The 24,236-nt window shown below is 47.5% G+C and overlaps 1 protein-coding gene across 5 annotated transcripts in view; it reads left to right on the top strand.

Moving 5' to 3' along the window:
* Positions 1-24,236, top strand: part of IDE (insulin degrading enzyme) — a 206,533-nt gene that overhangs the window by 160,170 nt on the left and 22,127 nt on the right. For 4 of the 5 annotated variants that reach the window (XM_075348567.1, XM_075348566.1, XM_075348563.1 and 1 more), the window contains exons 15-21: positions 4,278-4,422; positions 11,035-11,145; positions 17,674-17,794; positions 22,533-22,624; positions 23,222-23,333; positions 23,419-23,586; positions 23,875-24,147. In XM_075348567.1, coding sequence (XP_075204682.1) covers positions 4,278-4,422; positions 11,035-11,145; positions 17,674-17,794; positions 22,533-22,624; positions 23,222-23,333; positions 23,419-23,586; positions 23,875-24,147 — 1,022 coding nt within the window. Of the gene's footprint in view, positions 1-4,277; positions 4,423-4,829; positions 4,975-11,034; positions 11,146-17,673; positions 17,795-22,532; positions 22,625-23,221; positions 23,334-23,418; positions 23,587-23,874; positions 24,148-24,236 lie in introns of all 5 variants that reach the window. The other variant, XM_075348564.1, reaches the window with a different exon arrangement.

The following is a 24,236-nucleotide window of genomic DNA, read 5'->3' as shown; positions in this document are numbered from 1 at the left end:
ACAATCGAGGTTTCGGTCCTTTCGGCCCGCGGGCAGGTCTCAATTCTCCTCGTCCAACAGGCCACAGAAGGATCAGAGGAACTCCGATTCATGGCGGTCTAAGTCACGTCCTAAAAAGACCGCCGGAGGAACCGCTCCCAAAGCGGCCTCCTCATGACTTTCGGCCTCTTCACACCGCATCCTCGGTCGGTGGCAGGCTCTCCCGCTTTTGCGACGCCTGGCTGCCACATGTCCAAGACCGATGGGTGAGAGACATTCTGTCTCACGGTTACAGGATAGAGCTCAGCTCTCGTCCTCCGACTCGATTCTTCAGAACATCTCCGCCCCCCGAGCGAGCCGATGCTCTTCTGCAGGCGGTGTGCACTCTGAAGGCAGAAGGAGTGGTGATCCCTGTTCCTCTTCAGCAACAGGGTCACGGTTTTTACTCCAACTTGTTTGTGGTGCCAAAAAAGGACGGATCTTTCCGTCCTGTTCTGGACCTAAAACTGCTCAACAAACACGTAAAAACCAGGCGGTTCCGGATGGAATCGCTCCGCTCCGTCATCGCCTCAATGTCCCAAGGAGATTTCCTAGCATCAATCGACATCAAAGATGCTTATCTCCACGTACCGATTGCACCAGAGCATCAGCGCTTCCTGCGTTTCGCCATAGGGGAAGAACACCTTCAGTTCGTGGCACTGCCTTTCGGCCTGGCGACAGCCCCACGGGTCTTCACCAAGGTCATGGCAACAGTGGTAGCAGTCCTACACTCTCAGGGACACTCGGTGATCCCTTACTTAGACGATCTGCTTGTCAAGGCACCCTCTCGAGTGGCATGCCAACACAGCCTGAACATTGCTCTGGAGACTCTCCAGAGATTCGGGTGGATCATCAATTTCCCAAAGTCAAATCTGACACCGGCCCAATCACTGACATATCTCGGCATGGAGTTTCATACTCTCTCAGCGATAGTGAAGCTTCCGCTGGACAAACAGCGTTCACTACAGACAGGGGTGCAATCTCTCCTTCAAGGCCAGTCACACCCCTTGAGGCGCCTCATGCACTTCCTAGGGAAGATGGTGGCAGCAATGGAGGCAGTTCCTTTTGCGCAGTTTCATCTGCGTCCACTTCAATGGGACATTCTCCGCAAATGGGACAGGAAGTCGACGTCCCTCGACAGGAACGTCTCCCTTTCTCAGGCAGCCAAAGCCTCCCTTCGGTGGTGGCTTCTTCCCACTTCATTGTCGAAGGGGAAATCCTTCCTACCCCCATCCTGGGCGGTGGTTACGACGGACGCGAGTCTGTCAGGGTGGGGAGCGGTCTTTCTCCACCACAGGGCTCAGGGTACCTGGACTCAGCCTGAGTTCTCCCTTCAGATCAATGTTCTGGAGATAAGGGCAGTGTATCTTACCCTAAAGGCGTTCCAGCCGTGGCTGGAAGGCAAGCAGATCCGAATTCAGTCGGACAACTCCACCGCGGTGGCATACATCAACCACCAAGGCGGAACACGCAGTCGGCAAGCCTTCCAGGAAGTCCGGCGGATTCTGCTGTGGGTGGAAGCCACAGCCTCCACCATATCCGCAGTTCACATCCCGGGCGTAGAAAACTGGGAAGCAGACTTTCTCAGTCGCCAGGGCATGGACGCAGGGGAATGGTCCCTTCACCCGGACGTGTTTCAAGAGATCTGTTGCCGCTGGGGGATGCCGGACGTCGACCTAATGGCGTCCCGGCACAACAACAAGGTCCCAGCATTCATGGCACGGTCTCAAGATCACAGAGCTCTGGCGGCAGACGCATTAGTTCAGGATTGGTCGCAGTTTCAACTCCCTTATGTGTTTCCTCCTCTGGCACTGTTGCCCAGAGTGTTACGCAAGATCAGGTCCGACTGCCGCCGCGCCATTCTCGTCGCTCCAGACTGGCCGAGGAGGTCGTGGTACCCGGATCTGTGGCATCTCACGGTGGGCCAACCGTGGGCACTACCAGACCGACCAGACTTGCTGTCTCAAGGGCCGTTTTTCCATCTGAATTCTGCGGCCCTCAACCTGACTGTGTGGCCATTGAGTCCTGGATCCTAGCGTCTTCAGGGTTATCTCAAGAGGTCATTGCCACTATGAGACAGGCCAGGAAACCCACGTCCGCCAAGATCTACCACAGGACGTGGAGGATATTCTTATCCTGGTGCTCTGATCAGGGTTTTACTCCCTGGCCATTTGCCTTGCCCACTTTTCTTTCCTTCCTTCAATCCGGATTGGAAAAGGGTTTGTCGCTCGGCTCCCTTAAGGGACAAGTCTCAGCGCTCTCTGTGTTTTTTCAGAAGCGCCTAGCCAGACTTCCACAGGTACGCACGTTCCTGCAGGGGGTTTGTCACATAGTCCCTCCTTACAAGCGTCCGTTAGAACCCTGGGATCTGAACAGGGTGTTGATGGCTCTTCAGAAACCACCTTTCGAGCCAATGAAGGATATTTCTCTTTCACGCCTTTCGCAGAAAGTGGTCTTCCTAGTAGCAGTCACATCACTTCGGAGAGTGTCTGAGCTAGCAGCGCTGTCATGCAAAGCCCCTTTCCTGGTGTTTCACCAGGACAAGGTGGTTCTGCGTCCGGTTCCAGAATTTCTCCCTAAGGTGGTATCCCCCTTTCATCTCAATCAGGATATCTCCTTACCTTCTTTTTCTCCTCATCCAGTTCACCAATGTGAAAAGGATTTGCACTTGTTAGATCTGGTGAGAGCACTCAGACTCTACATTTCTCGTACGGCGCCCCTGCGCCGCTCGGATGCACTCTTTGTCCTTGTCGCTGGCCAGCGTAAAGGGTCACAGGCTTCCAAATCAACCCTGGCTCGGTGGATCAAGGAACCAATTCTCGAAGCCTACCGTGCTTCTGAGCTTCCGGTTCCCTCAGGGCTGAAGGCCCATTCTACCAGAGCCGTGGGTGCGTCCTGGGCTTTGCGGCACCAGGCTACGGCTCAGCAGGTGTGTCAGGCGGCTACCTGGTCGAGCCTGCACACTTTCACGAAACACTATGAGGTGCATACCTATGCTTCGGCAGATGCCAGCCTAGGTAGGCGAGTCCTTCAGGCGGCGGTTGCCCACCTGTAGGAAGGGGCCGTTTTACGGCTCTATTACGAGGTATTATTTTACCCACCCAGGGACTGCTTTTGGACGTCCCAATTGTCTGGGTCTCCCAATGGAGCGACAAAGAAGAAGGGAATTTTGTTTACTTACCGTAAATTCCTTTTCTTCTAGCTCCAATTGGGAGACCCAGCACCCGCCCCTGTTCCCTTCGGGCTGTTGTTCTTTGTGTACACATGTTGTTCATGTTGAATGGTTTTCAGTTTTCCGAACTTCCTTCGGATTGAATTTACTTTAGACCAATTTATAAGTTTCCTCCTTCCTGCTTTTGCACCAAAACTGAGGAGCCCGTGATGCACGGGGGGGGTGTATAGGCAGAAGGGGAGGGGCTTTACACTTTTGGGTGTAGTGCTTTGTGTGGCCTCCGGAGGCAGAAGCTGTACACCCAATTGTCTGGGTCTCCCAATTGGAGCTAGAAGAAAAGGAATTTACGGTAAGTAAACAAAATTCCCTTCTTTTTGTTTTTCTCCAGAATACTTGGGACCCCATTTTATTTTTTGCACCACTATCAGATATATGTCAGATATATTTTCCACAACAGATCTTTCAATCATGTGCCACTGTATATGCAAGTGCTGGCCTAACGCAACAATCTCTCTCCCATTGTATAAAAAGACAAATCTTTAAAAAAAATAGTCTGCCGACCTAGAGAATGCCAATAGGGCACTTTTTTGGAATAAGCTTGATGCATGGATTTCCTTTGTTTGGGGTGTGTGCTGAGGGCGCTTGTACAAGTGCATGCCCAAAAAAGTTAAATCTAGGACTGCGGCAAACGGACCCTGCGCTGGGATATAGTTCATATCCTTGATTTATCGATCCATACAATTCATATTGGCTGCTGTTTTGTGGCCAGGGCATAATGGGAGAGCGATAGGTGTGGGATTTACCCCGGGCACAAGTCCCAAGCTTCCAGGTAACACCTATATATTCCATAGGGGATAACGTTAGACTCTAATACCCTTTTTAAATTGCACTTTTAGAAGAAGTATATAATTAAATAAAAATCTCAATAATTTTGTGAAATTATCCCATTTAGACTATTTGTGGCAGGTTTTTGGGCAGATCCCCTTAGTTCCTTAGTCGGAGCGCCGCTGGCTGATATCGACCAGTTTGGATAGTTACAGCTGGAAAATGATGAAGTCAGACGTTTAATGTCAATATTCTCTTTCAGCCCATTTGCTTATGTGGATCCTTTGCATTGTAACATGGCCTATTTGTACCTTGAACTGCTTAAAGATTCACTCAACGAGTATGCATATGCAGCAGAGCTAGCCGGCCTGAACTATGACCTCCAAAATACCATCTATGGGATGTATGTAAGTACCTGAAACCCAGGCGGATACGAGACCACCTCCACGTCCTCCCTGGTCATTACTATAGGGTGGGGGGAATACTCCTACCATTGCTTCAGCTTTTAGTCCTTTACATTTTTAGATATCATCATTTTTGGGGAACCCATTTTTTTCATTACCTCTTTGCAAATCTGACCCACAGAAAGCTGATTTGTTTCCCTGTACAGTCCAGATCCCATCCCTAAGACAATGTGATTGTGAAGCTGCATATTCATACTCTTTTGTCAAAGCTCCTCCTAGCACGCTCATCTCATTGCTTGCATATCACGTTCAGTGCATCTATTGTTTTATTTTTATTTTTTTTAGGGTTTTTTTGTGCTTTATTTTTTGTTCCCTTTTTTTTCCCATTTTTTTTTTTTGTTCTTTGTTAGTCGTTACCTCTATGCTGACCCCCTCCATTGCAACATGACATACCTGTTTCTAAGGTTATTGAAGGACGATTTAAAAGAGTATACATATGCAGCCCGCCTCGCAGGTGTCAACTATGGCATTGCATCAGGCATGAATGCAATTCTTGTAAGTAAATATCTCAAGGAAGCAGCAACTTCCCATTAAGGCATGAAAAGACATGAATATTACTGTGTGGGGTGCTCGTTCTGGATATATATTATATTTATATGGACCGGGTTTCCCTTCTCATTGTCCAACCTTTTAGCCTTTTAAGATGTATTATGGTATATATACGCTACAACACGGAAATTCCAAGAAAGGAAAGTCATGGGATGATGGAAATCAGAGTGTGAATAGACCTGTACTAATGTGGAAATGATGAAAAAATGAACAAAATTTTTAGAACATCTCGATTTTATTCAATATAAAGTATGGGTGACCTATGCAGACATTCCCACACTTGCAGTTTTGGCTGCTATCGGTGAGGTTATTAATGGTTGTCTGAGGAATGTTCTGGCACGCTGAATGCACTTGGGCAAATCATCAAGATCCGCTTCTGGCAGCTCCCTTTTTGCCGACCAAAGACGTCCCAGGTTTACTCGATAGGGGACAACTCTAGAGACCCTACAGGCCACAGTAACAAGTTAAGACCACGCAGGCAGATCACAGTAATACTTCTCCTGGGGTACTTTGATTTGATTGTGGAACCACTGGTACAACCAATGCTTCAATATAACATCGAGCAGTTGATGTACCTGGAATAAAGACTAGAGGTATCGTAAATTATGCCACCCTTACACCATAATTACTGGAGTAGGACCAGTTTGATTTTTCTTAGTGAAGGCCTTTTTCATGGCGTTTTCCACAGGGTCTCAAAACTGATGACCACCCATCATTGCGTCCAAGAAAAAAAAAAAAAAGCGTGTCCAAGATAAAAAGCTGGACCCATCACCTAAAGACAAGATCTCTCCATTGCTGGCTTACTCTGCACCATAATAGCCTTTGAGAGTAGTGACGTGAGATCAATGACAAGGCCATCATGAGGGAACATCACACTGTTCCAACTCGCTGGAATATGGTATGGGTTAAGGCCCAGTCACACACGACTTACCAGCGATCCCGACAACGATATGTCCTGATAAGGATCGCTGGGAGGGTCGCTGGTGAGATGTCACACAGTCAGGCCTTACCAACGACACAGTAACGATCTCGGCGGTCATTGGAACCCTGTCACAAAGCGTCAAACACAGCGATGCGTCTTGTCCAGCAGGACATCGCCTTTGAAGAAAATGGTCCAGACCATTCTGCAACGACTAGAGATCTCACAACAGGGGCCTGATCGCTGGTAGGTGTCACACATAACGAGATTGCTGGCGAGATCGTTGCTGCGTCACAAACTGTTACTCAGCAATGATCTCGTTAGCGATCTTGTGTGTGATGGGGCCTTTAGTGTTCCTGGGATGACGACTAGGTATCCAGCCACCATAAACGAACAGCTCGGCATTGCGTATATTTGTAGCATTGGCCCGATCCGTGGATCCATGACCAAAGTGACCCGGGAGCTGTTTTTGAACATTATTTCTTATGGAACGCCCATTCTCCATACTGACAGTCAAGATGTTTTTGAAAACCATTCTGATATTTCCCTAATTGCACAACTTTTTTTCTTTTTATTGCTTTTGTAATTTCAGTGTTGAAAAGTGTATGAGAGAACCATGGGCAATCGATGGCCATGTTCTGGTCATATATGAATTAAATGCAATGCACGGGTGCTGAGGAGACCATCCCATTTGCAGCTTGGATGACCTAATAGTCATGCTTTTGCAGTACTAATTAATTTCTGAGCTGATTGCATTTATGACCCCTTTTATAAGCTTTTCCCTAATATTCCCCCAAATTAGATTTATTACTTTCTACTGCTTTAACAGCAGACAAACATCTAGGTATAGACTACTGCCGATCAGACAATGCTGATCATTTTTAGCTTCTACTACAGATGCGAGCTACTGACCACTTATGTAATTTTCTGTAAAAATCTGCTCATTTAGGGGGAAATTCTTCAAGACCAGTCTAGATCAGAATTCCACCCCAGTAATATGCGCTAAATTCAAAAGGCTGACTGTGCAAAGGAAAACTTACAAGGGGCTGGGTGAGCAATTAAGAGTGAAGGAAGGAAAATGCGCACTCCTTAATACTGACCAGCACCGGCCTGGATCCAGTGACTGGCGCTCCGTAGTCTGTGAACCGGAACATCTGCGTTTTCTGTGTAGGTGCTAGTAGGAGAGTATTAGAGGACCTGTCATCAGTATTTTAGCCTTTTGTTTTTCAGTCTCAGAATACTCTTTTGAATGATGCTCGTATTAGTTTATAAACACAAAATGTATTGGCCCCTTTTCTTTCTGCCTGTGGTCCTTGGACTAGTTCGGGTCTGCTGTCTATTAATGTGACTCTACGGTGCTGGGAGCACATCTTCAGCGGTGTGATCGGCGAGAGGAGAAGGGCATAGTGGCTGCAACCCTTTGTCTCTTAATCCCTGCTCTTCCTGCACACCCCAGGATATCGGTTACAGCACCCATCCGTGTATAGTTGAATTAATTGACAGTAGACGTGGACTGGACAGAAGACTGCATGCAGGGACCGATAAATCTATGGCTAAGTTTAAAGAAGTCTGGCCACAAAATTATAATAAAATATATAATATTAGGGATGATCGAATACCTCAAATATTCGGCTTCGCGAATATCCGACAAATAGGTCGCCGCTATGCGAATATCCGATCTGCAATGTAAGTCTATGGGAAGCCTGAATAGTTAGTTATTCGGGTTTCCCATAGACTTACATTGCGCATCGAATATTCGCGAATAGCGGCGACCTATTCGGCAAATATTCGCGAAGCCGAATATTTGAGGTATTTGATCATCCCTAATATATTATATTATATATTTTTCTTCTAACTTTTGTTGCTCTTGAATTATCATTTTATTTACCTGCAGCTGAACCAATTATGACATCTCCCTCTGCTTGTTTGCCAAACTTCAGTCAGAGCTGTGACCGCCCGGCCTCACTATCCAGCCCCGCCCTCTACTCACTCATTGGCGGTCAATCTGCCCCAGCACCTGATAGATAATAAACACACTAATGAAAACTATACATAGCACCCAATGTGATGGATATATACACCATATGGTATAATAAATATATATACACGTGTACACACACACACTTGGAGTTATATAATGTTACATAGTATAGTCCCCCCTCGTGCACCCTGCGGTCTCTCTTCTCTCCCCTGTGATGAGTGCAGCGTTCATACAGCTGCGCGGTGCCCCAGAGATGCAGATCAGTGCTGCTGACCGGAGATGAGAGGTGGCGTCCCTGGTCTCTGCTCCCGGCAATATTCAAAAGCCAGGAGCTCAGGACTCTCCGCTCATCACATGATGCAGAGAGACCGCGCTTGGGGGAAGGGGGAGACTGTTACCCCCATGCCCATACATTATAATGGGCTGGGGACACCGTTGGGCACATACCAGTGCACAGGGGGCGGGGGAGAGGGGGGAAGAGTACGGAATGTGGGGAGGGGGCGGGGGGGCGGTGTTGCACTGTACCTGGTCGGAAGCAGTGCGCCAACATGACGTCGGTTGTGGTGCCCGTCAACAAGCTCCTGCCCCCTGTCGACATGACATCACAGGAAGCCGCAAAATCCCGGCAGGAGCGGTCACATGGTCACATGACCTCTCTAAGCCAAGGGAGAGGGGCTGACAGCAGCCAGGTAGGTAGTTGGTATCTACATGCCCCTATGTAGCCCAATGGTGAAATAAATATAAAAGAATAGGCAAAATAAGCCAGATAAACCCCTCTCGAGTATTTGAAAACTAATATATGAGCATCATTAAAGAGGGTACTAGGAGGCTGATAAAGGGCTACTAAAATCATCTAGGGGTTAATACTGATGCTACGTTTTTTTGTTTTGTTTATTTTTCTCTTACACATCCAGTCCCTCATGCAAGTTTTTCATTTGCTTTGTCATCTTATTTTAAGAGGGAAATGCTTCCTAGTGAATTTGGTGCTTCTTTCAAGTTGCCCTTGATGCAATGTACGCCAGCAATGACTTTGAGTACATTTTAGTTTAAATTTGTACCAATTATAGGGACCCCCAAACTATAGACAACCAGTTTTCTTCAACGCTATATAACCAAAGGTTTAAACACATGATCAAATAATTCTGGAATAGTAAAGTTAATTATTAAAAAAATGAACCGTTCTGTATACTATATAATTATTAACTACTGAAAATAAGATTGTGAGGAACAACTTCAGGATGTGAAGTGTTGCATCCGCTAAATGCCAAATGGTGCACATTAGGTTTTTGGAGAGAGAATCCCTGTGAACAATGCATGTTCTCCTAATAGTTGCATGTGTTCCTCACAATGGGTCAAGGAACTGTGTTTGATGCTGTAAACTAAACCTAGTACCCAAATCAGGAACCATATTTTTAGGCAGACTGTTCTACCTGAAGATGAATTCACTACGAGGAAATGGAATTAAACACTGAGCTTGTGTTTTCGGAACGGCTTCATATTTTTGGTAAGAACTCCTTTTTATCTTGAGGAAAAGCAGTTGCATACTCCTCACTAGGGACCCAACTGCTGGGGAACCACTTTGCTCTGTGTTTTGTGCCGCAGCCACATGGACCATTGGTGGAGCAGTAGTCGGGCATGCATGCCACCACTCTAAGCAAGGTGGGGCTCAGGGTCCAGAGCCCCGTTGTTGGGATTACAGGTGGATTCCCACCAATCGGTAAATTGGTGTAAGTGCAGACGACCGTAGATTCTCTAATCTGAGAGAATCGGGATGATTATGCAGATGACACTGATCAGACTGAGTATAGTGCGCTCTGATTCTCTTTGAGGTAGAAGATGGTGAAAAAAAAATTCCGTTCCGACAGTCTGTGGAAATCTGACTACACTCTGATGTCTTCTGAGTGTAGCCCTTTGTTTTCCACATACACATTGACTTACATGGCCGAGTGAAAACCGAATATCATTTAATTTCCTCAAGACCGGCCAGAAAGAAATCTGGCGTGCACAACCCCATAGAACAACGTTGGTCCGAGTGCGAGCCAATGTTTTGTTGGATCGCCCTCAGACCGAAAATGCCCTTGTCTGCTCGAGACCTTACTTTGTTGTTACTCTTTGGCAATAACCCTTTAAGTATTTGTCCTCTTTGTACAATTCTTATTTGATAAAAGGGTATCCTGAAATAAGCGAATGCTGAGGTGTCTTCCAGTCTGAGAATATATACTACTTTGGCCCCCTTACCATGTTTGGGACTCAAGAATAAATTGTGTACCCTTTATTTTTGGGGGTTTTCTTCTCCCTTCTTTCTTTTTTTACACAACCAGAAATTAAAACCGTGCCCCATCATTGAATTGGTCTGTAAGGCCGGGTACACATATCCGGCTTTTCACGGATGCGGCGCACGCCAGTACAGTGTATATAGTACACTGGCAGCGCAGCAAGCGCCGGTCACATGCTGTCATGTGACCGGAGCATGTGACCTGGAAGTTATGGCGTTGCCACTGTACTGTATCATAATGTACTGGCATGCGCCGCATCCGTCAAACCGGCGAAAAGCCGGATATGTGTACCCGGCCTTACCCGATGGACCCAACTCCTAAGTTTACATAAAGTCGATTTGAGATGGACAAAACCCAGTGCGTTTCTCCAGCGAAACGTGCGTCTTCCAAATAAACTCCAGGAAATAATCCTCCTTTTTGAGATTTCAGAGCAGTTTTCTTGGCACTAGCCAACCGGAAAGCCACCGATTTTTTTTTTTTATTCGGATCCACTTCATATTTTTTTGTTTAACTCCTTCAGGGACCAAAAAACTCCCCTGAAGAGCAGAGTATTTCCTATAGAAATTTAATGGGACATTTTTGAGGGGCATAAGAAATGGGATTGGTTTAAAAAAAAAAAACTAAAAAAAACTGGTTAAACCGGACGTCACTTGTTCGGTCATCGGTATTAACAGTCTGCCTATGAAAGTGGTGGCCCTGACTGCAGGAACCATATTAACTGCTCACCTCATATGATTGATTCAGGACCGCTCACCACTAACCCTGACCGATGAAGGACCCGTCCTGGTGTGTGGGGTGCGTAGTGCTGATCTGTGCCATATTTTTTCCAGCTGTCTGTGAAGGGATACAATGACAAGCAGCATATCTTACTAAGGAAGATCATTGAGAAAATGGCCACCTTTGAAATAGACGAGAAACGTTTTGAGATCATTAAAGAAGCGGTAAGTCTGTCCCTATATCCCTGTGATTTCTCGTACCTCTTTTCACAAATAATTTAGCGATGCCGTAGCTTGGACACCACTATGATTTCAGATTCTGGAACTATGCACCGCATTAAAGTGGTGCTCTTATTGGAAGGGATTCCTATGGATAAAAGTAAAATATATATCTCATATCTGTGGTTGGGATTAGAAAAACACAACTGTGACAATCAGAAACCACACCAATATCAACCACCGGCAGTATCTAGTGTTGTAGTTGCAATTCCAGATACAGCCAGTGGTCAAGAGTGGCAGTGTTTCTACAGAAAGTCGGAACCCTTATTTTCATATGCTAGACAACCCCTTGAATGAAACGACTGGAAATTGTCAAAGTTGATTTTGTTCAGAGTTATTCCCTAAAGAATCACAGGTATTGGGCTGAAAAGGAAAGCTTTTCTGGGGAACTCTTTTCTACAACATGCAAAAAAATAGAAAAAGTTATAATCGGCTCACCAACGGTACTGATAATGTCCATGTCATCGTGATGCATGGCCGCACTGCGAGGCTAATGCACAGATCCATATGGCTGATGCCCACAGATTGCAAATGGGAACAAGATGTTAGAGTCCAGCACCAGTAACGGTAAAACCCTCGTTTCTTTAAAATATATTATCACCTGATGAATAAAAATACAGAAACTCCTGACTCGTTTTGGACGAGTCAGGATATGGAGGTGTGTGTGTGTGTGTTTATAGTATATGTATACATATTTATATGTGTGTGTTTATATATATATATATATATATATATATATATATATATAATTTATTTAGTTATTATAATATAAATTATATCACACTGTTGGGATTTTAAATTTACCAATCTTCGGCTTTCTTGGAAATATTTTTCAGTCTGATTACCGACCACATAATTACACACCGCTGCTAGCTTGCTATATCCATGCATGAGATGGATAATTATCTATCTATATCCATATCCTTTCTCTTAAACAGTACAGTACATATGATGTAAGGACTCAGTCTGAAACGCGTCAGTTTTTGTACTTTTTATTCATCATGTTTTAATTTTTTTTTCTTTGTCGCTCCATTGGGAGACCCAGACAATTGGGTGTATAGCTTCTGCCTCCGGAGGCCACACAAAGTATTACACTTAAAAAAGTGTAACCCCTCCCCTCTGCCTATACACCCTCCCGTGGACCACGGGCTCCTCAGTTTTATGCTTTGTGTGGAAGGAGGCACACATCCACTCATGCATTCTCATAACTTAGTTGTCGGTTGGAAGAAAAGAGGACCCCCACGGGGTCCCCGGCATGCTCCCTTCTCACCCCACTATGTCGGCGGTGTTGTTAAGGTTGAGGTACCCATTGCGGGTACAAAGGCTGGAGCCACATGCCGTCATCCATTTACTGGGACCGTGCTCCATCCGCAGCCCCTGGTGGAACCTGCCGGACCGGAGCCTTTTCAACCCCAGGGACCAGGCCCTGCTACTTAAAGGTACTCTGTGTCCCCATTGGGGACTGTACAGGAAGCGCACCTTCTTCCCGGAAGCCGTGGTAGTCGTAAAACTGGGGAGGCACGTGGACTTCCGCGCCGATCGGGCCTGCTTGTCGGGCGCGGTCTCAAATTTAGTCCCCGGCTTCACCGCGGCCTAGTCGCGAAAATCCCGCCCCTGGGCCTGCCTGTCAGGGGTAAGGACGTGATTACCGACATGATGTCGGATGTGACGGCTGGAGCATCCTGCATGTCTTCCTCCCCCCTCACTGACCACTGTGGGGACCCCAGACTGTACCCATTGCGGGTCCGGAAGCTGGAGCCACAGGCCGTCTCCTTCACCATCCCTTATGCGGCTTGGAGAAGTGGGAACTGAGCGGTCATCCATCTGCTGGGACCGTGCTCCATCCGCAGCCCCTGGTGGAACCTGCTGGACCGGAGCCTCTTCAACCCCAGGGACCGGGCCCTGCTACTTAAAGGTACTCTGTGTCCCCATTGGGGACTGTACAGGGAGCGCACCTTCTTCCCGGAAGCCGCGGTAGTTGTAAAACTGAGGAGGCAGGTGGACTTCCGCGCCGACCGGGCCTGCTGGTCGGGCGCGGTCTCAAATTTAGTCCCCGGCTTCACCGCGGCCTAGTCGCGAAAATTCCGCCCCCGGGCCTGCCTGTCAGGGGTAAGGGCGGGATTACCGACATGACGTCGGATGTGAGGGCTGGAACATCCTGCATGTCTTCCTCCCCCCTCACTGACCACTGTGGGGAACCCAGACTCCCGCTCTTTGCTGGCGCCGCCCTCGGCCCCACTCCTCCCCTGAGAGCTCCGGCGGCCATTTTCTGGCATTCTGCCGGTGGGTGCTTCTCAGGGGAGCTCAGGGTGAACACAGCACCCGGTACTGGTCCCCCTAGGGTGCCGGATACATATGTATATATTATATATATATTTCTGTTCGGACAGACTGTATCCCCTCTTTCTTTTCACATTTACCTTCAGTGGTCACTCTCCTAGGAGACAACAGGCACAGGTTTTTCTCGCGGTCTGTACCTCTTGTGGGGCTATGTTACCTGCGGGATCCACCTACCCTCACTGTGAGCAACGCTCGACTCCTGCCTCGCTTGCTCAGCCGGAGCCTCGGGCACTGGTGGGCCCCTCGGCTCATGTAGACCCCCTGCTCCCCCTGAGCAGGCTGCAGGGACAGAGTCACAGGTGTTGGCCCTTAGTCATTTTCATATGATCAAATGGTCTTCTAAGCTCCTTGAGGCATTGCAGTCCAGACCGGACCTTTCACAGGCCCTGACCCTGTAGCTTGTCTCATCCAGGCCTCGCTTGGTTAGCGCCGCAGCGCGCTCCCAAGTTGAGCCCTAGGTCTCAGGCGGAGGACTCCTGCCCGGACCGCAGTCCAAGACCGGCTAAGCGGTCTCGCTGGGACTCTTCCCCGACTTCCTCACGCTGCTAGGGATCCCAGCTTGAGGACTCTCAGGAAGACGAGGCGGACGGGGGAGCTCAGGGCTCTGGCCCTGACTTCACCCTTAACCTTGATACTCCTGAGGGGGACGCCTTAGTAAATGATCTTATCTCGTCCATCAACCAGGTGCTGGTTCGCTCTCCTCCGCCTCCTCCTGTAGAGGAGTCGGCTTCTCAGCAGGAGAAACACCAGTTTCGGTTCCCCAAACGTACACGCAATACGTTTTTTGATCACTCTAACTTCAGGGATGCTGTCCAAAAACCCGGAGCGGTCCCGGACAAGCGCTGGGTTAAACGTCACACTGACACGCGTTACCCCTTTCCATCTGAAGTCGTTAAGAGTTGGGCTCATTCTCCCAAGATGGATCCTCCAGTCTCCAAATTGGCTACTAGGTCCGTTGTGTCTGTTGCAAATGGCTCATCACTGAAGGATGCCACTGACAGACAGATAGAGCTCTTGGTGAAGTCCATCTATGAGGCCACGGGCACGTCTTTCGCCCCGGCCTTTGCAGCCGTGTGGGCTCTCCAAGCAATCTAGGCTTGTCTGACGGAGTTTAATGCTGTCACATGGAATTTTGCTCCGCATGTTCCGTCTTTGACTCTCGGGCATGAACCTTTTCGTCCTGCGCCATGAACGCCGTCCTGGACTCCACTAGCCGCACGGCTGTAGCATATGCTTACTCCGTGGCAGTTCGCAGGGCCATGTGGCTGCGCGAATGGGAACCAGACTCTGCTTCAAAAAGGTTCTTAACTGGTTTGCCTTTTTCTGGCGACCGTTTATTTGGCGAACGATTGGATGATATTATTAAGGAATCCAAGGGAAAGGTCTCCTCCTTACCCCAGTCCAAACCTAAGAGACCTCAGCAAAGAAAAATCCAATCGAGGTTTCGGTCCGTTCGTCCCTCCGCCAAGCCACATTCTTCTTCGTCCAACAGGCCGGAGAAAGGCCAGATGAACTCATATGCGTGGCGGCCCACGTCACGACCTCAAAAGGCCGCAGGGGGCACTGCCTCCAAAACGGCCTCCTCATGACTCTCGGCCTCCCCTAGCCGCATCCCCGGTCGGTGGCAGGCTCTTCCGCTTTGGCGGCGCCTGGTGGCCACAAGTTCAAGACCGATGGGTGAGACACATTCTGTCTCATGGTTACAGGATAGAGTTCAACTCTCGTCCTGCGGCTCGTTTCTTCAGAACCTCTGGGCCCCTTCTCAGGCGGCGTGTCAACAAAGCCTTGCCGTCACTCTGGCGACTCTCCAGGGACAAACAGCTTTCTCTGCAGGTGGGGGTGCAATCACTTCTTCGGAGTCAGTCACACCCCTTAAGGCGCCTCAGGCACTTCCTGGGGAAGATGGTTGCAGCTATGGAGGCAGTGCCGTTCGCGAACCAAGGCGGCACTCGCAGTCGTCAAGCCTTCCAGGAAGTCCGGCGGATTCTGCAGTGGGTGGAAACCACAGGCTCCACCATCTCCGCAGTTCACATCCCGGGCGTAGAAAACTGGGAAGCAGATTTTTTTCAGTCGTCAGGGCCGCTGAGGAACGCAGGACGTCGATCTCTCAAGGTCTCGGCCTTCATGGCACGGTCTCAGGATCACAGACCTCTGGCAGCGGACGCTTTAGTCCAGGATTGGTCGCAGTTTCGACTGCCTTATGTGTTTCCACCTCTGGCGATGCTGCCCAGGGTACTACGCAGGATCAGGTCCGACTGCCGTCGCGCCATTCTCGTCGCTCCAGACTGGCCGAGATGGTCGTGGTATCCGGATCTGTGGCATCTCACGGTGGGTCAACCGTGGGCACTTCCAGACCGCCCAGACTTGCTTTCACAAGGCCCGTTTTTTCCATCTGAATTCTGTGGCCCTCAACTTGACTAGGTGGCCATTGGTCCCTGACTCCTAGAGTCTTCATGGTTATCTCAGGATGTCATTGCCACCACGAGACAAGCCAGGAAGCCAACGTCCGCCAAGATCTATTACAGGTCTTGGCAAGTCTTTCTATCCTGGTGCGCTGATAACGGCTTTCCTCCATGGCCGTTTGCCTTACCCACATTCCTTTCATTCCTACAATTTGGAATGGACAAGGGTTTGTCCCTCGGCTCTCTCTAGGGCCAAGTATCCACGCTCTCCGTGTTTTTCTTTCAAAAGCGTCTAGCCAGGCTTCCGCAGGTCCGCACGTTCCTGCAGGGGGTCTGCCACATGGTCCCACCTTACAAACATCCGTTGGAACCCTGGGATCTTAGCAGAGTCCTGAGGACTCTTCAAAACCCGCCTTTTGAGCTGCTGCGGGATGGCCTTCCTGGTGACAGTCACTTCTCTTCAGAGAGTGTCTGAGCTTGCGGCGCTGTCATGCAAGGCTCCCTTCCGGGTTTTCCACCAGGATAAGATGGTTCTTCGTCCTGTCCCGGAATTTCTCTCTAAGGTGGTATCTCCTTTTCATCTAAATCAGGATATCTCCTTGCCTTCCTGTTGCCCTAATCCAATTCACCAGGGTGAAAAGGTTGTGCACTCTTTGGATCTAGTGAGAGCACTCCGGTTCTACGTGTCTCGCACGGCGCCCCTACGCCGTTCAGATGCGCTCTTTGTCCTTGTCGCTGACCAGCGTATGGACTCTCAGGCCTCCAAGTCGACCTTGGCTCGGTGGATCAAGGAACCGATTCTCGAGGCCTACCGTTCTTCAGAGCTTTCACTCCCTTCAGGGCTGAAAGGCCTTTCTACCAGAGCTGTAGGTGCGTCCTGGGCATTGCGGCACCGGGCAACGGTTCAGCAGGTGTGTCAGGCAGCTACGTGGTCTAGTCTGCACACTTTCACAAAGCACTATCAAGTGCATACCTATGCTTCGGCAGACGCCAGTCTAGGTAGGCGAGTCCTTCAGACGGCGGTTGTCCACCTGTAACAGGGGGCCGTTTTCGGCTCTTATTGAGGTATTCTTTTACCCACCCAGGGACTGCTCTTGGACGTCCCAATTGTCTGGGTCTCCCAATGGAGCGACAAAGAAGGGAATTTTGTTTACTTACCGTAAATTCCTTTTCTTCTAGCTCCTATTGGGAGACCCAGCACCCACCCCTGTGCCCTTTGGGCTGGCTGTTCTTTTGGGTTATGGTCTTCAGTTCTCCGAACATCCTTCGGATTGAATTTACCCTAGACCAATTTATAAGTTTCCTCCTTCCTGCTTTTGCACCAAAACTGAGGAGCCCGTGGTCCACGGGAGGGTGTATAGGCAGAGGGGAGGGGTTACACTTTTTAAAGTGTAATACTTTGTGTGGCCTCCGGAGGCAGAAGCTATACACCCAATTGTCTGGGTCTCCCAATAGGAGCTAGAAGAAAAGGAATTTACGGTAAGTAAACAAAATTCCCTTCTTTTTTTAAATGAGTTTTAAAATTATTTGTGCTGGACACTAACTTTTTCCAAAATTTGCCATATATTGTCAACATACCCGTCTTTTTAAAAAAAAAAAAAAAGAAAAAAAAGTACTCTCCCCCCCCCCTAAAAAAAAAAACAAAAAACTGGACTGGCTACAAGGAGTATGTGGATATCCAGTTGCGTATTTCCGCATGCCGTGATAACAATGTGACCCTTTTCCGTTGCAGTACATGCGTTCTCTGAACAACTTCCGTGCAGAACAGCCTCACCAGCATGCCATGTATTACCTACGGCTGCTGATGACTGAGGTGGCCTGGACCAAAGATGAGCTCCGGGAGGCTTTAGAAGGTGAGAAGTGTCTGTTATCCTGAATGCAATAGTAACTTATGTACTCTGGAAGTAAACGCAGAGGAAGCACTGAGTGGTGGCTGCTCCTTGGTGGGATTTGAACCCATGACCCCAGCGCTGCTAGACTGCAGTGCTAACCACTGAGCCACTGTACCGCCATGACTGGTCCCCTTCTGTATTCTCATAGTGGGTACATCCTGATAACATGGCAGCCAGGGACCTAAAAATCAGACCCTACATTACAGGTTTAGTGTGCTGTAGTAATAAGTAGGGACTACCATGCTCGGGTGCCCAGTACTTGTAATGGGCAGCTGGATGCTCAGAAGGGTGTGACTTCTGTACCAGAGTTTAATGTAAGTCAATGGTGAGCTACAGCAATTTTCCAGAAGATTTCTTAAAAAAAAAAAATGCTTTAATTCCCCATTGACTTCCATTATACTCTGTACACGAGTTGCATCCATCTGTGCATCTGCTGGTTTTAAGCACCCGAGCATGGTAGTGCTCGCTCATCACTAGTTACGAGTACTGAGCACTCGAGCATGGTAGTGTCCACTCGTCACTAGTTACGAGTACTGAGCACTCGAGCATGGTAGTGTCCGCTCGTCACTAGTTACGAGTACTGAGCACCCGAGCATGGTAGTGCCCTCTCGTCACTAGTTACGAGTACCGAGCACCCGAGCATGGTAGTGCCCGCTCATCACTAGTTACGAGTACCGAGCACCCGAGCATGGTAGTGCCCTCTCATCACTAGTTACGAGTACTGAGCACCCGAGCATGGTAGTGCCCGCTCATCACTAGTTACGAGTACCGAGCACCCGAGCATGGTAGTGCCCTCTCATCACTAGTTACGAGTACTGAGCACCCGAGCATGGTAGTGTCCGCTCATCACTAGTTACGAGTACTGAGCACCCGAGCATGGCAGTGTCCGCTCATCACTAGTTACGAGTACTGAGCACCCGAGCATGGTAGTGCCCGCTCATCACTAGTCCCAAGTCAAAGAGTTTGACTTGACAATAGAAGACAGGTTTTTCCTGAAGGATATACAGGGTTGTAGCTAGCATTTTTAATACTGGGATGTTAGAAGGTATATTTTCTTTATTTCATGGTGCATCCATTACTGTATTCAGCCCTCCTGAGTACTGGTTACAATTCACTTCTGCAGCGTTCATTTGTGTCAAATACATCCCTGTATCCGCAGACCTCCTGAGCATATTGTGCTGTCATTTTCTGGCCACAAATGCTCGATTGTCGTTCAGCTATTGTCCTACAGGCAGGCCTGACAGGGATGGACTCACAATGCGGCTATATATTTCATACGTTGCACCCCGGCTGTGCTATTTCTGGATTTGTTTAGGGTTCTTTCTTTTCTCTCCTCGTTCTGTGTGCTCGGTTATCCTTTTTTTTTCTAGAACATCACATTTCTATCACGCTGCATTTCCTCTGTGTGGAGTCCTTTTGTTTGTGCCGCGGGTGATATTTGCCGCTGTTCTAATAGACCGTTTTCCAGTTCTGTAATACTTCATTTGCCTTCGCAGCAGCCCTATAAATCATTCCCTCCTCTGCAGAGAGCGCAGCTTTATCTCCGCACACCACCTGAGCGAGCCAAGCTATTTGCTCTGGAGCGTAAACACATGTGCCGGAAGATTGCAGAGCGTAAATGCAGAAACTGGGTCAGACGGTGAGCGGATTACCAGCGCAGCCTCTGCTCCTGTCATTTAATACAAAATGGAAACATTTTTTCCTTTTTTATATTTTCCTATTTGTTTACTGACTGCTCCCATACATCGCAGAATTGCTCAAATAAGATTGTCGTGGGTGCATAGACGACTTTCTCACCCGGCAGCATTTGTGCAATTGCTGAATCTGCTTTTGTTACATTTTAAGTTTATTTTTTCTTTTAAGGGGTGATGCAAATAGTAATGATATTTGATACCCAAAGATTTTTCCCTCCTGGAAAACAAACTCATGGTAATGTGTATGAGGAATTTCCATGAAAATGTTTAAATTGTCAAAAACCATATTATGGTGTTTTCAGAAATTCTGGTAAATCTGAGGCCGTATGGTGCAGCTGGGCACTCACTACAAACAACCAACTTTTGTAGCCAATGGCCATCACAATTTTGAAACCCGCGCCCTTATTGACCACTTTGGATGGCCAGCAGTTTTGCCCACGTGATTATCCACAGGGCTGATCTCGACTGGTTTAAAAATATGGCGTACATGTGGAAGCCTCTAGGAGGCTAAGGCCACCATCATATTCCCCAGCACTCTACAGACTACATCCCTGTCCCCATTGGGGCTCATAATCTAAATTCCTCACCAGTATGTCAATGAGTGTGGACATCCGAGTACCCAGAGGAAACCCATGCAAACCTTTGGTGAGATTTGAACCTGGGACCCCAGTGCTGCTAAGCTTACAGCGCTAACCACTGAGCAACCATACTGTAATCTCCAGCCTTCCTTTAGGGTATATGCACACGATTCAGAGACAATGCGTTCTAGACAGTGTCATTCCTCGTGCGAAGACACTGGTGTTCTCTGTCGGCAAACAGCGATCAGGCTTCTGGATGCTGTGTACTTTCTTTCTGTTCTCCTTGCTGAAAACACTTGCATATCCGCAAGCATAAATTGACCTGTTGTGGTTTGGAACGCAGCACTACAGGTCAGTTTTACGCCGCAGGAAAAAAGCGGTGGACAAGAGATTTCTAGAAATCCCATCCACTGTGCTTATACTTTACAACGCTGCATTTTGGACTCAGTGAACACATGCTACATCCAAAACACTGCTATTCCTGATCATGGCCGCGTACCCTTTACTCTACTCTTCTTTTAATCATAGACAGATAGATAGAGATAGATACAGAGAATATAATTTTTATATTTTTTTTTTTTTAGGTTTTCAAATTTTGTGATTAAAAGTTATAACATAAACAAAATAAAACACATTGTATAGCATTACATCATGCTATATCAAACACAAATATAAACATATACAGTACAATAAAAGAAGCAAAATATCACAATTAGTCAAATCTGACATTGTCAAATTAAGAATTTCCATAGTATACCGTATTTTTCGGATTATAAGACGCACCGGACCATAAGACGCACCCTGGTTTTACAGGAGAAAAATAGGAAAATAAAATTTTAAGCCAAATTCTCTACTAAGGTACCCCACCCTGGTAATGATTCTCCTTCCTTGTATATGATCCCCATTATTGTGTGTGTGTGTATATATATATATATATATATATATATATATATATATATATATATATATATATATATATATATATATATATATATATATATATATATATATAATATAATATTACACCCCCGTCGTGCTATATACCATGTGGCACACAAGATAAATAATCGTTTATACTCACCTTTCCTCACTCCAGCTTGTCTTCCTGTCTGTCAGCAGCACCGCCGGTGACCTGTGTGGAGCCGGTTACCGTTCCCTGCAGCATCTCGATGTCCTGTCTGCCGCCCGCTGATGTGTGTGGAGCCATGTGCACCGGGATGACGTCAGCTGTGCTCACCACTCTCTACACAGATCAGCGGGCCGGCAGACAGGAGGACATTGCATTCTGCAGGGAACGGTGAGTATACCGTTCTTTTTCACTGCCCCCCGCGCTGATGATGCTCGGGGGGCAGTGAATACAGACACACATGATCACTCCAGGCTGTAGTTGCCAGGGGTGATCACGCGGGTCGGCTGCTCATTATGCGCCCATCATCCCGCCCACCTGTCAGCGCCGGCTTCAGCGCTGAGAGATGATGGGTGGGAGGATACATGTATATGAAATGAGCGGGCCCATGTGGTCACCTGCTCATGGCGCCGATGACCCGCTCCACTGCAGCACCCTCATTCCCCGCAGCCATGCTCTACATTCAGACTATAAGACGCACCCCCCCACTTTCCCCCAACATTTGGGGGAGGGGAAAGTGCGTCTTGTAGTCCAAAAATTACGGTATTTTCAAATAATGTCAGGAGATGGATGTACTCAAACAATTTTCTTATAGTTTAATTTTTAAACTGACAGAAATAAAACAAAATTAACCCCTTCTTGTCACACATCAATTACATAAATATACGTTACAATAAGCATTACATGCATGTTTCACACAAGATGCATAGGAAAATGCATGACTAGCATGATCTACCTAATGATATTTACTCTGTAAATGTTGTTTCTCTGGAGTCTTCGTAACCATATTAAACATTCGGTACCTCCCTGTACCCACTGTTACTCTTCTGATGCAGTGAGATAGGGTGCATCCTCTGGACCACTGCAGTCATTCACTGGCCTCAGTACTATTGTATGCAAGGCCAGTGACTGGCTACAGCCATTACGTGCAGCTATACTGCGTCAGTAACCACTGGGTCCAATGGTGCTTGAGTGTCCGGCGTATGTATTTGTTTTTTGTTTTTTTTTGTTTTTTTTAATCATAGACATTTAGACTTTTGGCTCAAGCGATATCTGGACATGCCCAACATATGTTCTATGACTTCTAAGTTCTTGGCATAGTAGCTGGCCTTTCTGCAATCTAGGAAATGTGATTATTCTGACACATACCTCATATTGACCTATGTCGTCTTGCTCTTCTTTAACCGATAAGCCTATTCTACAGCCAATATAACTCACTTTATTCCCATAAAACCTGCATTGTCAATAAAGACTCCTCCACCGATGCTGCTGCTCTTCTAACGTCTGTTCTTCTCTCCCAGATGTCACCCTTCTTCGTCTCAAGGCCTTCATTCCTCAGCTCCTGTCCCGGTTGCATGTTGAAGCTCTTCTTCATGGCAATATAACAAAACAGGTCGGTTACTTACACTGTACATGTATGAGAGTATACCAGTGGCCTGTAACAATCAGAATGGGTGGTATATAATAGGCAATGAACAAGGAGTCCTAAATACAATTTGTTCTCCCTCGTATTCTCCATATTCTTTATGCACCATTTGGCTGTACCTATAGAGACACGAACATTGACATCACTAGCCCTGATATATGTAGCAGGGGTGGAATAGTCACGCGTGGTAGATATATATCGGGCGTGGTCACGTCGCCTACATGTTAAGTAGCTTTTCAAGACCTCCATTGGTGACGCATTTGTTTGCCAATTGGGAGGGTTGGCGAACAGTAGAGGCCGTTCAGTTACTCATAGGCTATAATAGCAGGGTAACGTATGGGAATGGATGCCTCTGTTTTGGCCACCGTCACGGCCTGAATTTAAGGGCCATTTTGGCAGCTGTTCCTGGCACATGCCAAACTGGGAGAAAAATGGTCATATTAAAGTATGTTGCTGTTTTCACTGGAAACATCTGATAAACTTTACATACACAGTTCAAAAACTAATAACGCCATTTTGAAATGTACCATTTTTAGGATAATTCTTTCTTTTTTCTTTCTGCAGACCGCACAGGGCATCATGCAGATGGTGGAGGACACTCTCATAGAGCATGCCCACACCAAACCCTTGCTCCCGAGCCAGCTGGTCCGATACAGAGAAGTACAGCTGCCGGACAGTAAGTCAAGGTTTTGCCGATACTTTGTGACTCTGAGCATTGATGGGTGGTTTGATGTCCTTTTTTTATTTTTTGCTATTTACAGGGGGCTGGTTTGTATATCAGCAGAGAAATGAGGTGCACAATAACTGCGGCATCGAGATCTACTATCAGACCGACATGCAGAGCACCTCCGAGAACATGCTACTGGAGCTGTTCTGCCAGATCATTGCAGAGCCCTGCTTCAACACCCTGCGTACCAAGGAACAGCTAGGTGAGCAATTCATAACCCGGTCCGCTCACCAGTGGCTGCCACAGCAGAGGATCAGGCATGTTGAAATGTAGCAGCCCAATCCTTTCTATCACCAACTGGTTTTCCAGTTGAATCGACAGTCCAATATGTATGGGGACAATTGGAGAGCAACTACTGTGTCAAAATAAATATAAGAAACGTTTTTGCCATTCTTTTGCTTCTGAGCTGGTGAACGAAATAGAGAGATAGAGATATATATATATATCTCTATCTATCTATATCAATTTTCAAACAACTTTGTATTTGCAGGTTATATTGTGTTCAGTGGCCCCCGCAGGGCGAATGGAATCCAAGGCCTGCGATTCATTATTCAGTCAGAGAAGCAGCCACATTATTTGGAGAGCCGGGTGGAGGCCTTTCTGAAGACTATGGAGAAGTCCCTAGAGGAGATGACGGATGAGGCCTTCCAGAAGCACATCCAAGCCCTAGCTCTCCGGCGGCTGGATAAGCCAAAAAAGCTGTCTGCTGAATGTGCAAAATACTGGGGCGAAATTATCTCTCAACAGTATCACTTTGATAGAGGTACAGCGGGGGGGGGGGACACACAGTGTAACCATATACGGTACTATGACCGCCAGATTACCCCACATGGGTTTTCATCCCTCAGTAGC

This window comes from Anomaloglossus baeobatrachus, chromosome 5 (genome assembly GCF_048569485.1).
Source record: "Anomaloglossus baeobatrachus isolate aAnoBae1 chromosome 5, aAnoBae1.hap1, whole genome shotgun sequence".
NCBI lineage: Eukaryota > Metazoa > Chordata > Amphibia > Anura > Aromobatidae > Anomaloglossus > Anomaloglossus baeobatrachus.
This window is presented reverse-complemented; position numbering and strand designations above follow the sequence as displayed.